This window comes from Neolamprologus brichardi, chromosome 1 (assembly GCF_056152115.1).
Source record: "Neolamprologus brichardi isolate AB-2024 chromosome 1, ASM5615211v1, whole genome shotgun sequence".
In the NCBI taxonomy this organism is placed as follows: Eukaryota; Metazoa; Chordata; class Actinopteri; order Cichliformes; family Cichlidae; genus Neolamprologus; species Neolamprologus brichardi.
The window spans coordinates 21,815,080-21,827,315 of record NC_142104.1 but is presented as its reverse complement, the minus strand read 5'-3'; the positions used below and the strand labels follow the sequence as shown (position 1 = coordinate 21,827,315).

Below are 12,236 nucleotides of genomic sequence, written 5' to 3'. Positions count from 1 at the left end.
TAAGACTATATAATAGCTGTTGTGTGTCATGGCTTTTATAAGAAATGTGATGAATTATAAAGATATTAGTGCAATCAAAAGATACTGTGGCACGCTGCCACAGAGGGAGGGGAGGGGGTGTTGGCTGAGGCAAAGAGGGAAGAGGTATAAAGGAGACATGAAGGAGTGTGTGTTGAACCAGAGGAGGGAAGAACTGAGGAGGAGGAAAGAAATGTGAAACAGAAGTATAACGGGAGAGAAAAGAAGGACATTCTAAGAGGGAAACAAAAACTAAGCTCAAAACAGAGAGAGGTAAGTAAAAATCAGTTTACTGGGCTACACAAATTCATGCGTCACAAGTCTGTTACTAACTGCTGAGGCTGCACAGAGATGTGGCAACACTACATCAAAGTGAGCAGCTGTACTTATGGCCGATGTTGGTTAATTATGTTACAGAAAGTGGAGGGTTTATTCAAATTCCAGAGCTTGGAATTTAACTAGTGCCATTTGTGACTGGAATCAGGTGCCTTACCTGTGGCCTTATTCCGGGTTAGTCTTGCTGATACGAGTTTCACTATTAGTCTTTTTTTCTTCATTTCCTTCAACACATCCATCTCAAGCCTAACTAACGTGTTGTTTCATTAACGCTCTCTCTGTTCTTTCATCTTACAAGCAAAGGTGACAAATTAGTCTGCAATGTACAATTTTTAAAGTGTGCTACTCTGAACCTTCTGTGTGGAGATTTGGACGGTGAGGCCAGTGTTTCGACAGTGGATGCACAAATGTTTGAGTGTTCCCCTGACAAATACTGATGACTAACACAGATGTGTAATCTGAGGGGGAAGGGGGGCTCTGTCCAGCCGTGTTTGGGTTTTTTTTTTTTCATCCTAAAAGCTAAAAAGATCAAATGTATAATGGTGAATATACTTAAGGACAAATTTTCAATCTAAACATGAAGTAATATTTTATTACTTTTGGCAGCTAATGCAATAAGTCAGTTTGAGTGTCAATACATATTTTAAAATTTGGATGGTTTTATCAAACGCTGCTAACATGAAACACTTTTTTTTCCACTGAAGTTCCTTGTGAGAAGCACACATACCAGGGGTAAAAGTTCAAGTGTCGAACGTGGCAGAAGAGTGTGAAAATGTCGCTGAGGTGTCTGGTCATTTTCTTGGGAATCACTGCAGCCACTGTTGTTACAGCTCAAGGTGGGTCTCTCACAAAAAGCTCATTTTGTCAGCATTTGAGTAAAAAGATGATTAAAGAAAAGTTACAAAGCATCACAGCGGACACGCATTCGCGCATCATAATGCCGTGTAAAGAGTATAGAGTGCAGCGATTTACAAACCATTTGATTGATGACAATGTATCAAATCGTAAACGTTTTTCAAAGTTTTGTGCGGGAAAAAAACAAAGAAACATTGATGAAAGCGAAATGTTTGAAAAAAAAAAAGGACATGACTGCCAAGTTCAGTAATGCTAAAAACATGTGGTGTGTAGTTTAAACTGCAACTGGTCAGTGATTGGGTACTAAAAAAAAAAACTAGAGGCAGAGTCTTTCACAACTAAAGATGGGGGGGCCGGAAAGCTTGACAACTCTGTGAAAGACTGCATGGGAAACAGTTCAGAACAACGTTTCTCAACATAAAATTACAAAGAATTTGGGTGTTTCATCTGGAGTCTGTAAGAACATTGACAGAATGTGGAGAAATCTCTGGCCAAAACCACTGCTCAAATGTCTGTGATGTTTAGTCTTTCAACAGGCACTGTACTAAACACAAAACTGATTCCGCAGTAAAAATCACTGCATGGTCTCTTACTCTGGCACCAACATCCACACTCAAACTCACTTAAATAATCTTTCTTTCCCATTCTTATGGGCTGTTTAATAAAGTTGTTAATTTTTTAAATACATTTTATTAAGTTAATAATTAAGTTTTAACTTAAACTTAAGTTTTCCACTTAAGTGGAAATGAAACATTACATGTATAAAGGCAAATTGACACTACTGAGCCCTGTTCTCAAAAACTGACATAGATGTAACTCTATGTCTGTAAAGCTAGATTTAATGCATAAAAGCTCAAGTTTTTAAAATATGTTTAGCGCCATCTTCTGTCAATATGGAACATTACATCGCCATGACAAACGTGACATGAGCTAATCAAATGTTTGTGATATTTCCTTTGCAGGATCATGGAGACAAAGTGGCAAAAAGTCTAGTTCTGCTGTCTACCAAACAGAAGGTAACTTTTGTTTCTTAAAAATCCAATAAATTTTCTGAATGATATAAAGTGTTCTTTCTGCTTAAGTTTTCGTCTTAAGTTTTATGAGATATGTTAAGCACTGTAACTATGAGGTGCTATTAGGACCACATTTATTTCCGCACTCTCTTTGCACATAGATAACTATCAGTGGTCGACATGGTTCAATGTTGATCATCCTGGAGGCCGTGGAGATTATGAACAGCTGGATGCCATTCGTTTCTATTACCGTACCCGTGTATGCGAAACTCCAAAGGCAATCGAAGCCAGAACCACTGAATGGATCCCAGCGCGTGAAACTGGGGAGACGGTCCATGCAGACCCGACTGTGGGCTTCTGGTGCCTGAATGAAGAGCAAGGTCCCCAGCTCAACTGCTCCAACTATGCAGTCCGTTTCCTATGTCCAAAAGGTTTGGCCATGAACATTTTTTTTTCTGTTTGCCTCTGTGCAGTACAAAAGATCTCTTTTTCTGTTTATTAAATTTTTTTTTCATAAGCTAAGTAAAATTACTTTTCAGAGTACTTCTATAAATTTTGTTTGTTTTTTCCCCAGCACATAACAGTATTAACATTCAGGGAACCTGGGGGCCATGGTCAGACTGGAGCCCATGTCCTGCCCTCTGTGGCCAAGTGGGGGTGCAAATTCGCTATCGAAACTGTCAATCTGACTCGCTGCCGTGCAGTGGGCCAAAATTAGATGGGAAAGCATGTAATGGACCTGAGTGCCCAAAGACAGGTGAAAAAAAGGCTTAATTAGGCTACACAGATAATAACATAGCACATATATGCAATTACAAATTTGTAACTAATAAACTTTTGTTTGTTTTTATGTTACTCCTTAGCTTGTTCCCTGCAGTGTGTGATGGGGCAAGCAAACTCTGACTGTGAATGCATGTGTGAAGAACACACAATGTTGGGTTCTGTACGCAGCGCTGGTGGTCTCGCCGCCGAAGGGGCCGCCATCCTTCGCTCTGGCAAATTCCTTACCCTTACAGACCACAACGGACATTTCCGCATACCCAATATCTGCCCTGATGGCAACACAACCCTGACTGTCAGGCTCAAGGGCCATGCCCCCCTTGATGTTGTTGTGCCCAAGAGCAGTGAGCGCACCTCTGTCCTCAGTGTCCAGCTAAAAAGAGCCGGTAGATGTCTATAGAATTACTTGTGGATCCAAATATGAAAGAATAATTCTGAGCTGCATATTTACTAAAGTACAATCTGTTTAACATGTAGAAGTAATATTTTATTTCTGTTTTTTAGAGAAACTTCATGTGTTGAGCAATCCTGAAAGCAAGGTCAGGAGGGCAGGACAAAGTGCTGCGTTCTGCTGCAAAGTTGCAGGAACGCCACAGCCGGATGCATACCAATGGTAGGACTAATTATATTGGAATTTTAGACAGTAGACATGTTGAACTCCTATTGAATCATTTCATTTGTTTTGTCAACCAACAGGTTTCACAATAACACTCTCATGGAGAAGGAGTCAGAAAGCACCTTGGTCATAAGAGATCTGCATCCAGAGCAGTCTGGAGAATACTACTGCAGAGCAAGTGGTCCAACTGGAGCCATTAAGACTAAAACAGCTACTCTCAGAATCTTAGGTGCAGTATTAATTAAGTGAAAACACGTGCTGAATACACAGAAGTGAGAATTTTAGTATACACAAACGAAATCATTTTAATTTCTTCATCTAAACACAGGCAGAGATGAGCATTCATGCAACCCTAAACCTGAATCCCACCTCATCCGCCTTCCACACGACTGCTTCCAAAACAGTACCAACTCATTCTACTACGATGTGGGCAAGTGTCCCCCAAGTAGATGTGCTGAACAACTCGACAATGGTATCAGGTGCAAAGACAAAGTGGCTTATTGCTGCGGTGTGGCAAAAATGGAGGAAAGACAGCTAACATGTCAGGGCTACCAACTGCCCACCATGGTGGTAACCGAGTGTGGCTGCCAGAAATGTGTGGACACTAAGGCCATTGTGCATGGTAGGGCCATTGCTGCAGACAATGGAGAACCAATGCGGTTTGGTCATATTTTTATGAATGGAGTCAGAATTAGTCGTACAGGCTACAAAGGAACCTTCTCTATCCAAGTCCCCCAAGATACAGAGAGGCTAGTATTAACCTTCATGGACAACATGCAGAAATTTGTCAACACCACAAAAGTGCTTCCATTTAACACCAAAGGTGGGGCTGTTTACCATGAGATAAAACTTCTCAGAAAAAAAGCCCCTGTGACAATCAGCTCCACAGAAACCAATACACTTGAGCTTGGGGAGGTAGAGAGCCAGGAGCCAATGGTTCAAATCCAGATTCCTCCCTATTCCTTCTACAAGGAAAATGGCGAAGTCTTCACGGGTAACGTCAGTGCTAGTGTAACATTTCTCGACCCCAGAGACATCTCCACAGCTGCGGCAGCTCAAAGTGATCTAAATTTTATCGGAGATGAAGGTGATACCATGCCACTGAGGACCTATGGCATGTTTTCAGTTGACTTTAGAGGTGAAGAAAACAATGAGCCACTGAATGCAGGTGAAGTAAAGGTTTCACTGGACTCTGCTCAGGTTCAGATGTCAGAGCACCTCAACACCATGAAGCTGTGGTCACTGAACCCTGAAACTGGTCTGTGGGAGGAGGAAGGGAGTCTGCAGGTGGAGAAGAAGAAAAGAGGCAAAAGGGAGGAGAGAACATTTTTGATTGGTAACATGGAGATCAGAGAAAGGCGACTGTTTAACTTGGACGTCCCAGAGAACCGCAGGTGTTATGTGAAAGTGCGGGCTTTCCGCAGTGAACGGTTCATGCCCAGCGAGCAGGTGGAAGGAGTTGTGATCAGTCTCATAAATATGGAGCCGAAAGCTGGCTACTCCACCAATCCGCGTGCCTGGGGCCGATTTGATAGTGTGGTCACTGGTCCCAGTGGAGCCTGTCTTCCTGCTTTCTGCGATGAACAAAAAGCTGACGCCTATACTGCCTATGTCATGGCCAACCTCGGTGGAGAGGAACTGGAAGCTGTCCCGTCTGCTCCCAAATTCAATCCCAACCTCATTGGAGTGCCTCAGCCTTACCTTGGTAAACTAAACTACATGCGATCTGACCACGAGGACCCCAGAGTGAAGAAGACAGCGTTCAGCATCAACGTAGCAAAACCAAGCCCCAACACAGCCGAGGAAGGTAACGGACCAGTGTACCCATTTGAGAACTTGAAAGAATGTGAGGAGGCCCCATTTAGTGCAGCACACTTCCGGTTCTCAAGAGTCGAAGGAGATCGCTATGATTACAACACAGTGCCCTTTAATGAAGATGACCCCATGAGCTGGACGGAGGATTACCTAAGTTGGTGGCCCAAGCCTATGGAATACCGGGCCTGCTACATCAAGGTCAAAATCAACAGCCCGCATGAGATCAATGTGCGGTCCCGCAACATGGGCGGTACCCATCCCAAGACCGTAGGCCAGTTGTACGGCCTTCGAGACACTCGCAGCATTCGCGACATGGACCAGACATCTGTTTCAGCAGTGTGTCTGGAATTCAAGTGCAGTGGGATGCTGTACGATCAGGAACGTGTAGATCGTACACTGGTGAAGGTGATCCCACAAGGAAGCTGCAAGAGAGATCATGTCAACTCAATGCTTCAGGAGTATTTAGTCAACCACCTGCCCCTAGCTGTCAACAACGACACCAATGAGTTCACCATGCTGGCGCCTCTTGACCCTCTGGGCCATAACTACGGAATTTATACGGTGACAGACCAGGATCCCCGCACAGCCAAAGAGATTGCACTTGGCCGCTGCTTTGACGGTACCTCTGACGGCACATCTCGGGTCATGAAAACCAATGAGGGCATAGCGCTAACGTTTACCTGCGGAGACCGTGAGGTTACACGCCAGAACGTCTTTCAAACAATGCAGCGCTCTCAAGGTCAGACAGTAGGAACAAGCATCGTGAGAGGGGAAAGCAGGCAGAACCGGCGCCGGCAGAGGGCAAACGCACCACGCAGCAGTCGTAGACGTAGCACCAGAAACCCTGAGGGAAAACGTACAAAAGCCAGAAACTAGACAAGAGGAGACCTAGGAACATCACGAAGACCAGACGATGACTTGCTAAAATGAAACCAGATGGTGTTAACATGTTTTGGTTTATCCATCCATAAATATCCCCCACCCCCACTTGAAGAGTAACTAAACTGTTATGCTAATTTCTTGCATCTTCATCTCAAGGAATATGTAATGTTTCTTCCTCTCACTTTACATTACTGTGGCAAATATTTACTTGAAAATGTAAATAGAGTATTTATTACACAAGTATTATCATCTTTCCAACTGTACTATAAACAAGGACAAAAACAATATTTTTTTGACCAGTGATTTATTAAATTAGATGCTTATAAAACACTGCAGATGCTGTATCTTCCACATTGTATGTATCCAATTGTCCATGTAACATTTAAACTGGTCAACTGCTTAAAAAGAAAAAAAAAAGACAGGAGAAAAACTCTCCTTTCAGCCAACTGTAGCCCATATGAAGACATGGTGGGGTGAAGCCCATAAGCCCCCGCTCCTCATCACACTTGATACAAGCCTGCAGAAGCAACAATTAGGAGACCAGTTGTAGCAAGTTAATCCACTTGCCTGATCCATACTTTTTTGCATTAGTAGAAATCAATTAGTAAGTTTCTGTCATGCACAAAAAACAAAACAAACAAACAAAACTAAGTACTGTTTGCTCCATATTTTCAAGGATATTCCAGAGATATCAAGAGAATGGCTGTGAGGTTTTAAAGTCACATTTATTATACTTCTCTATCCCTTTTATCTTACAGTGAATGTTGTGTGCTCTCTGCAAGCTTACAACTACTACGTTCATGTTGCGTCAGTCTCCCACAATGCAACCTTTCCAGAAATAAAGATGAATAATGGACTGAATAATTGTCTGCATTTGGCAACTGAAGTTATAGATACTATATACACTTGCCTGTAAGAAAATCATCCACAGGTAAGTGAGACCTATAATATATACATGACATTCTGTTTAAAGGATTTGCATAGAACCATGTGTTTCTATGTCACTAGACTTATAACTGCAATAACTGTATCTGACATTTTGACAGGAGCAACATTTAATTTAAAAAGAAACAAAAAAAACAAAACAAAAAACAAGCCCTGCAAAACTCAGATAACAGCAGTTATGGTAGTATTCTCCATTGTAGCTGGGTCGAGCAACCGATTCCGCGTGATTTGTTTGTGAGTTGAGGCTGAATGAGAGAGAAAAGGCAATTCCATTTGCATGGAAGGAGAAAAGAAGAAGAAGAAGAAAAAAAACGTGAGTGGTGAGACTGGATGCTTCCTGGTATAGTCCCTCTGGTCACTGAAGCAAAATGAAGGGGTCAAGACACAGTTCAGATTTTCCAGGATGGCACTGGACAGCATGAGAAGGTACAGCTGCATTTCTGACAGTCGGGAGAAGGGGAAAGGGCAGTAGTGATGAAGCCAGTGTCACATGAAGTCCTCATAGTCTTGGGCGTAGCCTCCATCAAACGCTGCATAGTCAAGGTCATCTTTGAGCTGTGCTTTCAAACCACCTCCAGCTAAGACCCCCTTCTTCTTCTTTTTTCCTTTGTTTTGCTGTAGAAGGCAAATAAAAGCGACTTAAACTAAATACATACATACTTGGAAACGACTATATAACTACAAACGTTTGCCAGAGTTTACTTTTTTATGATTGGACATCGAGTAAGTATTGGGTGAGTAGCACCCCCTGCTGAATAGAAACTTAATTAACTTAAAAAATACAAGCATGCAGTCACTTACTTTTTCTTGTTTCTGTTTTTCACTAAGTAGGACTGACAGGGAATTACTGATTTTCTTCAAGTCATCTACTTCCACTGTAAGAGGAAGAAAAATAAGTAGTTATTGGACAAGCCCAGTGCATTTTAAATTTAAGACAATTGTAATAAAAAATGTTCAGTAAAAGCAGGAAAAAAAAGACTTACATGAAATACAAAGTTCCCGAAACAATGACTCCAAGAAACTTGAATAATGCACAGATTTTTCAAACTGGGTTATCTTTTCTTTTAGCATTTTTTCAAACTCTGTGAAGTCTTCTTTGGAAGATGGACACATGGCATCAATTCCAGTGACACTGTTTGAAGTGCTGCCAACACCTGAAAAATATTTAAAGGTCACCATTACATACACTGATCACAAAAAGATGAACAATATCACGTCTCAAAAATCCCATATCTGTAGTATATACTTTTGTTAGACATGCTGCAGTTTAAAAAACACAGAGTCTACAGCATCAGGAGCAGAAAACAAATATTTTCCTCAAATCACAGCTTTCCTAAAACATGTGTAAAGATCTTACTTAAAGCTTCAGCTTTTAGAGTCTACTCTAAACATTTTACAGATAATAAAATGGTGCATTGTTCCTTTGGAGGTGAGGTATAGTATATGGCCTCTACAGCTGGATTACTGGGACATCTGTGTAAAACGTAGAAGCCAAAGAAGTATTTAAGCCTTTTAAGTCTTAGTTAAATGTTAACTACAAGCAACAGCGACTAATGTATTGCAAACTAAATGTATTGCATCAGTTACACAACTTGATTTTGTGGAAGACCTCATATTCTTGATAAAAAGTTTCTACACCTGATCCGGTCTTACCAAAAGCATCTTTTGCTAGCTCCAAGTCTGCGTCTTCCTGTAATTTCTTCACTCTTAATTTTTCTGCCAGCTGTTCTTCAGGAGTGAGCTCGTCTTCCTGTAAATAAAAATGTAAGAGTTAAGATATTAGAGATAAACGAGCATAGAGTCAAAAGGTTTACAGATGAGAAAGTGGGACTTACTTCTTGCTGTTCCACCGCCTCCTGTTGTTTCTTCTTCATCCGGTTTTCTTTCTCTTTTATCTTTTCACTAAGCTTTTTCTTTTCAGAAACTTTTGGTTCTGCAAATTAAAATAATGACATAACATAACATAAAATCATTCAGTAATCAAGTATAATCCATTAGTGAAAGGCAAGCGGTACTGGAATACAAACCTGGTTTCTTCACATCTGTTTTTTTCTCTTCATCTTCTTCATCATCGTCCCAGTTGTCCTGTGAACACACAGAACGTAATGTGTGTAATTGTTGCCTTTTTATTAATATGTATGCTAGAAGATGTAAATATATAGCCAAAAATGTACAATATAACCAAAAACAAACAATAACAATAACATTTTTTTCTGAGCAACATCTTAACACCTACAGAGCTAGACAACTTTAAGAATGTAAGTTAGTTCAAAGGCTGCAATCAGTCAGAATTTTTATTTTAAAATAACAAAAAATCAAAACTTTTTAAAACATAAAATTATCAGTTATCGATATGCAACAGCTGCCACTTCATTTTCTGAAGATGAATAACTTTTGTTCTACCTCTATTTCAAATTATTCTAGTCCTGATTACACTGGTGCAGATGTATATAAGCTGGATCGATCAATGTTACTGATCCAACAAGGGTAATAACTGTGTTACAGTACAGGGGTAAAGAATAAAAATAGTACAGTCTACATTAAAAAAATTAAAACATTAAAAGTACCACATGCACACAGTGAGTGCTTAATACTGTGTGATAATGCAGAACTTGTATATATTAAACAGTGGTTAAGAATCAAAAAAAATATAACAACCTTAAAGCTTAAGATTCTGTAATTCATGACAATGAGTTACGAGTTATGACATCAGTGTTAATTTATTAATTTAAAACTGTGAATTACTACACAATAAACATTTGACAACAGGCCTGTTGCATTTCCAGCAGGTTATGAACAACAACAGCAGCAGGATTAAAGTCGCCTGGGAATAAATGTAATTATCTTGAGTTAAAATTAACTTTGTGCTATTGTCTGATTTCCACAAATATCTTAACCCTTCTTCCTAAACAATGACCATTTTGTACTACAGAGGACATAAAACCACCAGGCTCTTCAGTCTGGACGCCATATGCGACAGAAAACGGGAGAACTGAAGAGGCCTCTGCCAGCACTTTCCACAGGATCAATTATCTGAGGCTTCTGGACAGAGACCGTGCCAGCTTTCACGTAGCAGCCACCTGTATTACGATATCAGCTGAACAGCGGCTTCCTACTGCCTAATGCCTGCTGTAAAGTCGGAAAGTTCCAGGCCTAGTTCTTGGCTGAGTTGAGTCATCAACCCAGTGGATGATTTCATCTGAATGGGGCTAAAGTTGGTTAGCACGCTAACGCCGCCTCATACTCAACGTGACTCAAGCTGTGGGTTTGCCAGAGTAGACATAATTATGCTAATCTCCAATAATCGTTTAATGTAACTAAATCTGTGTAATAATGGGATGGACCTATGTATTAGGAACACATGACAAAAATCACTCAATACTGAGGTTACCCAACATTAAAGCTTATTTACAGACGCAACAATACACGAGAGCTAGCAGACTAGCTAGCTCAAGTGGCCCGTCCGGTGAGAGATTTGCTTCAAGCACCGCTATCAAAATTCATGACACCAAGAGAAGTAGAAAACACTACTAACGTCCAAAATTTGATTAAACCCATAAGTATGAACTGGCACGTCATTATTCAGCTCGTTAACAATACGTTTGAATGACTGAAACTCGAATACCAGCATACCGTTAGCTGAGCTAGAGTTTCCAGAGGGTGCCTGTTGGAGCCACATGAGTTAGCATAAAGCTAACAGGGGTTCGGAGGTTCGGACTGACAGGCGACGAGAAACCACGACGAAGCGTGGCATTACGTCCTATCGCTTCCTCGGTCAGCTAACAGCTCGCAAACAACCGGTGGCCGATTTTAAAAAGCGGCTCAGACTGTACCGAGTGTTCGTCACGATATTGTACCTTAACATCTTCATCTTCGTCCTCGCCTTCCCATTTGTCCAGCGCTGCCGCCTTTTTAATCGGTTCCTCCGGCTCGAAGTTGTCAGCGTCTGTAAAAACAACAACATGAGAGTCGTTAGGTCAGTCCACATCTGACACCCGGAGTTAACAATGAGTGGTGTATTAGGCCCTTAAAACAGCGAGTGCGACAAGTAAATGTTGTACAGATAGCCATCCTTCCCAACTTAGTTTCTCACCCCAGTCCGCCATGTTGGCTGTGTTGCTTGTGTTTGACAGGCTCGCTGTACAGTCAGTGCTGCAGCCCGTTGGCCACGTTCAGAAACAGCTCCCACCTTCTGGGCGGCACTCCGGCCTTATCTAACGTCCACGGAGCACTTTCAGCACAACGACCCCGATATAACTAATCTCATCACGCCTTTATTTATTTCAATTGTAAACATGAGACGCTACAAGCTAGCTGAAGCCAAGTTCCACACATTTTTAAGTCGAGCATTGTAAAATAAATGTGTTAAAAGTACATTTTACATAATTCTTACATAAAGAGTCAAAACCTATTCTTAATCTCTTTTGGATACATTTGGATACACTACATATTATTTTAATCGAAGAAAAATAATTAATTAATGGCCTTAATTTTAACTGAATCTCATAAGGGAGTATAATAAAGTATATACATGAAAAATAGTTTTTAATCATTCTTGTGGAGAAAGCGCAGTGCCTCAGATGTATGATATTGATGGGAATTGAAATGGAAATGGTGCTCAATAATTCCTCAGTGATATATTAAAATAAATAATATTTTTGAAGGAGCAAGGTTGAGCTGGAAAGGATGTGCAGCAGGTTAGGGTGATTGAGATAGAGATGGAAATGTAGTAATGAATAAAGTTTGCTGAGAAAGTGGAAAGGCTACTTTGAGGAGCTCATGAATGACGAAAATGAGAGAAAGTTGAGGATGGATGGAGGACAGTGAATGAGGAAGTGCAGAGGATTAGTAAAGAGGAAGCAAGGAAAACTATAAATAGGATGAAGAGTGAAAAGGCAGTTGGTCCAGATGACATAACTGTGGAGGAGACATCCAGGAGAGGGGGCAGTGGACCAGATTAGAGTGTGAGAGGATGC

The 12,236-nt window shown here is 40.9% G+C and overlaps 2 protein-coding genes across 2 annotated transcripts; one reads left to right on the top strand and one right to left on the bottom strand.

Moving 5' to 3' along the window:
* Positions 1-156: 156 nt before the first annotated feature.
* On the top strand, positions 157-7,192 carry cilp (cartilage intermediate layer protein, nucleotide pyrophosphohydrolase). The gene is made up of 9 exons (XM_006780241.3): positions 157-291; positions 1,059-1,190; positions 2,172-2,225; positions 2,384-2,653; positions 2,797-2,979; positions 3,086-3,388; positions 3,507-3,615; positions 3,699-3,847; positions 3,947-7,192. The coding sequence occupies exons 2-9, from the start codon at positions 1,127-1,129 to the stop codon at positions 6,307-6,309; spliced, it is 3,495 nt and encodes a 1,164-aa protein (XP_006780304.2). The 5' UTR covers positions 157-291; positions 1,059-1,126; the 3' UTR covers positions 6,310-7,192.
* On the bottom strand, positions 7,020-11,468 carry eif3jb (eukaryotic translation initiation factor 3, subunit Jb). The gene is made up of 8 exons (XM_006780242.3): positions 11,354-11,468; positions 11,118-11,206; positions 9,288-9,345; positions 9,096-9,193; positions 8,914-9,010; positions 8,244-8,414; positions 8,062-8,135; positions 7,020-7,875 (listed from the first exon to the last, which is right to left on the bottom strand). Exons 1-8 carry the CDS (start codon positions 11,364-11,366, stop codon positions 7,747-7,749), a joined length of 729 nt encoding a protein of 242 aa, XP_006780305.1. The 5' UTR covers positions 11,367-11,468; the 3' UTR covers positions 7,020-7,746.
* Between the last annotated feature and the right edge of the window lie 768 nt (positions 11,469-12,236).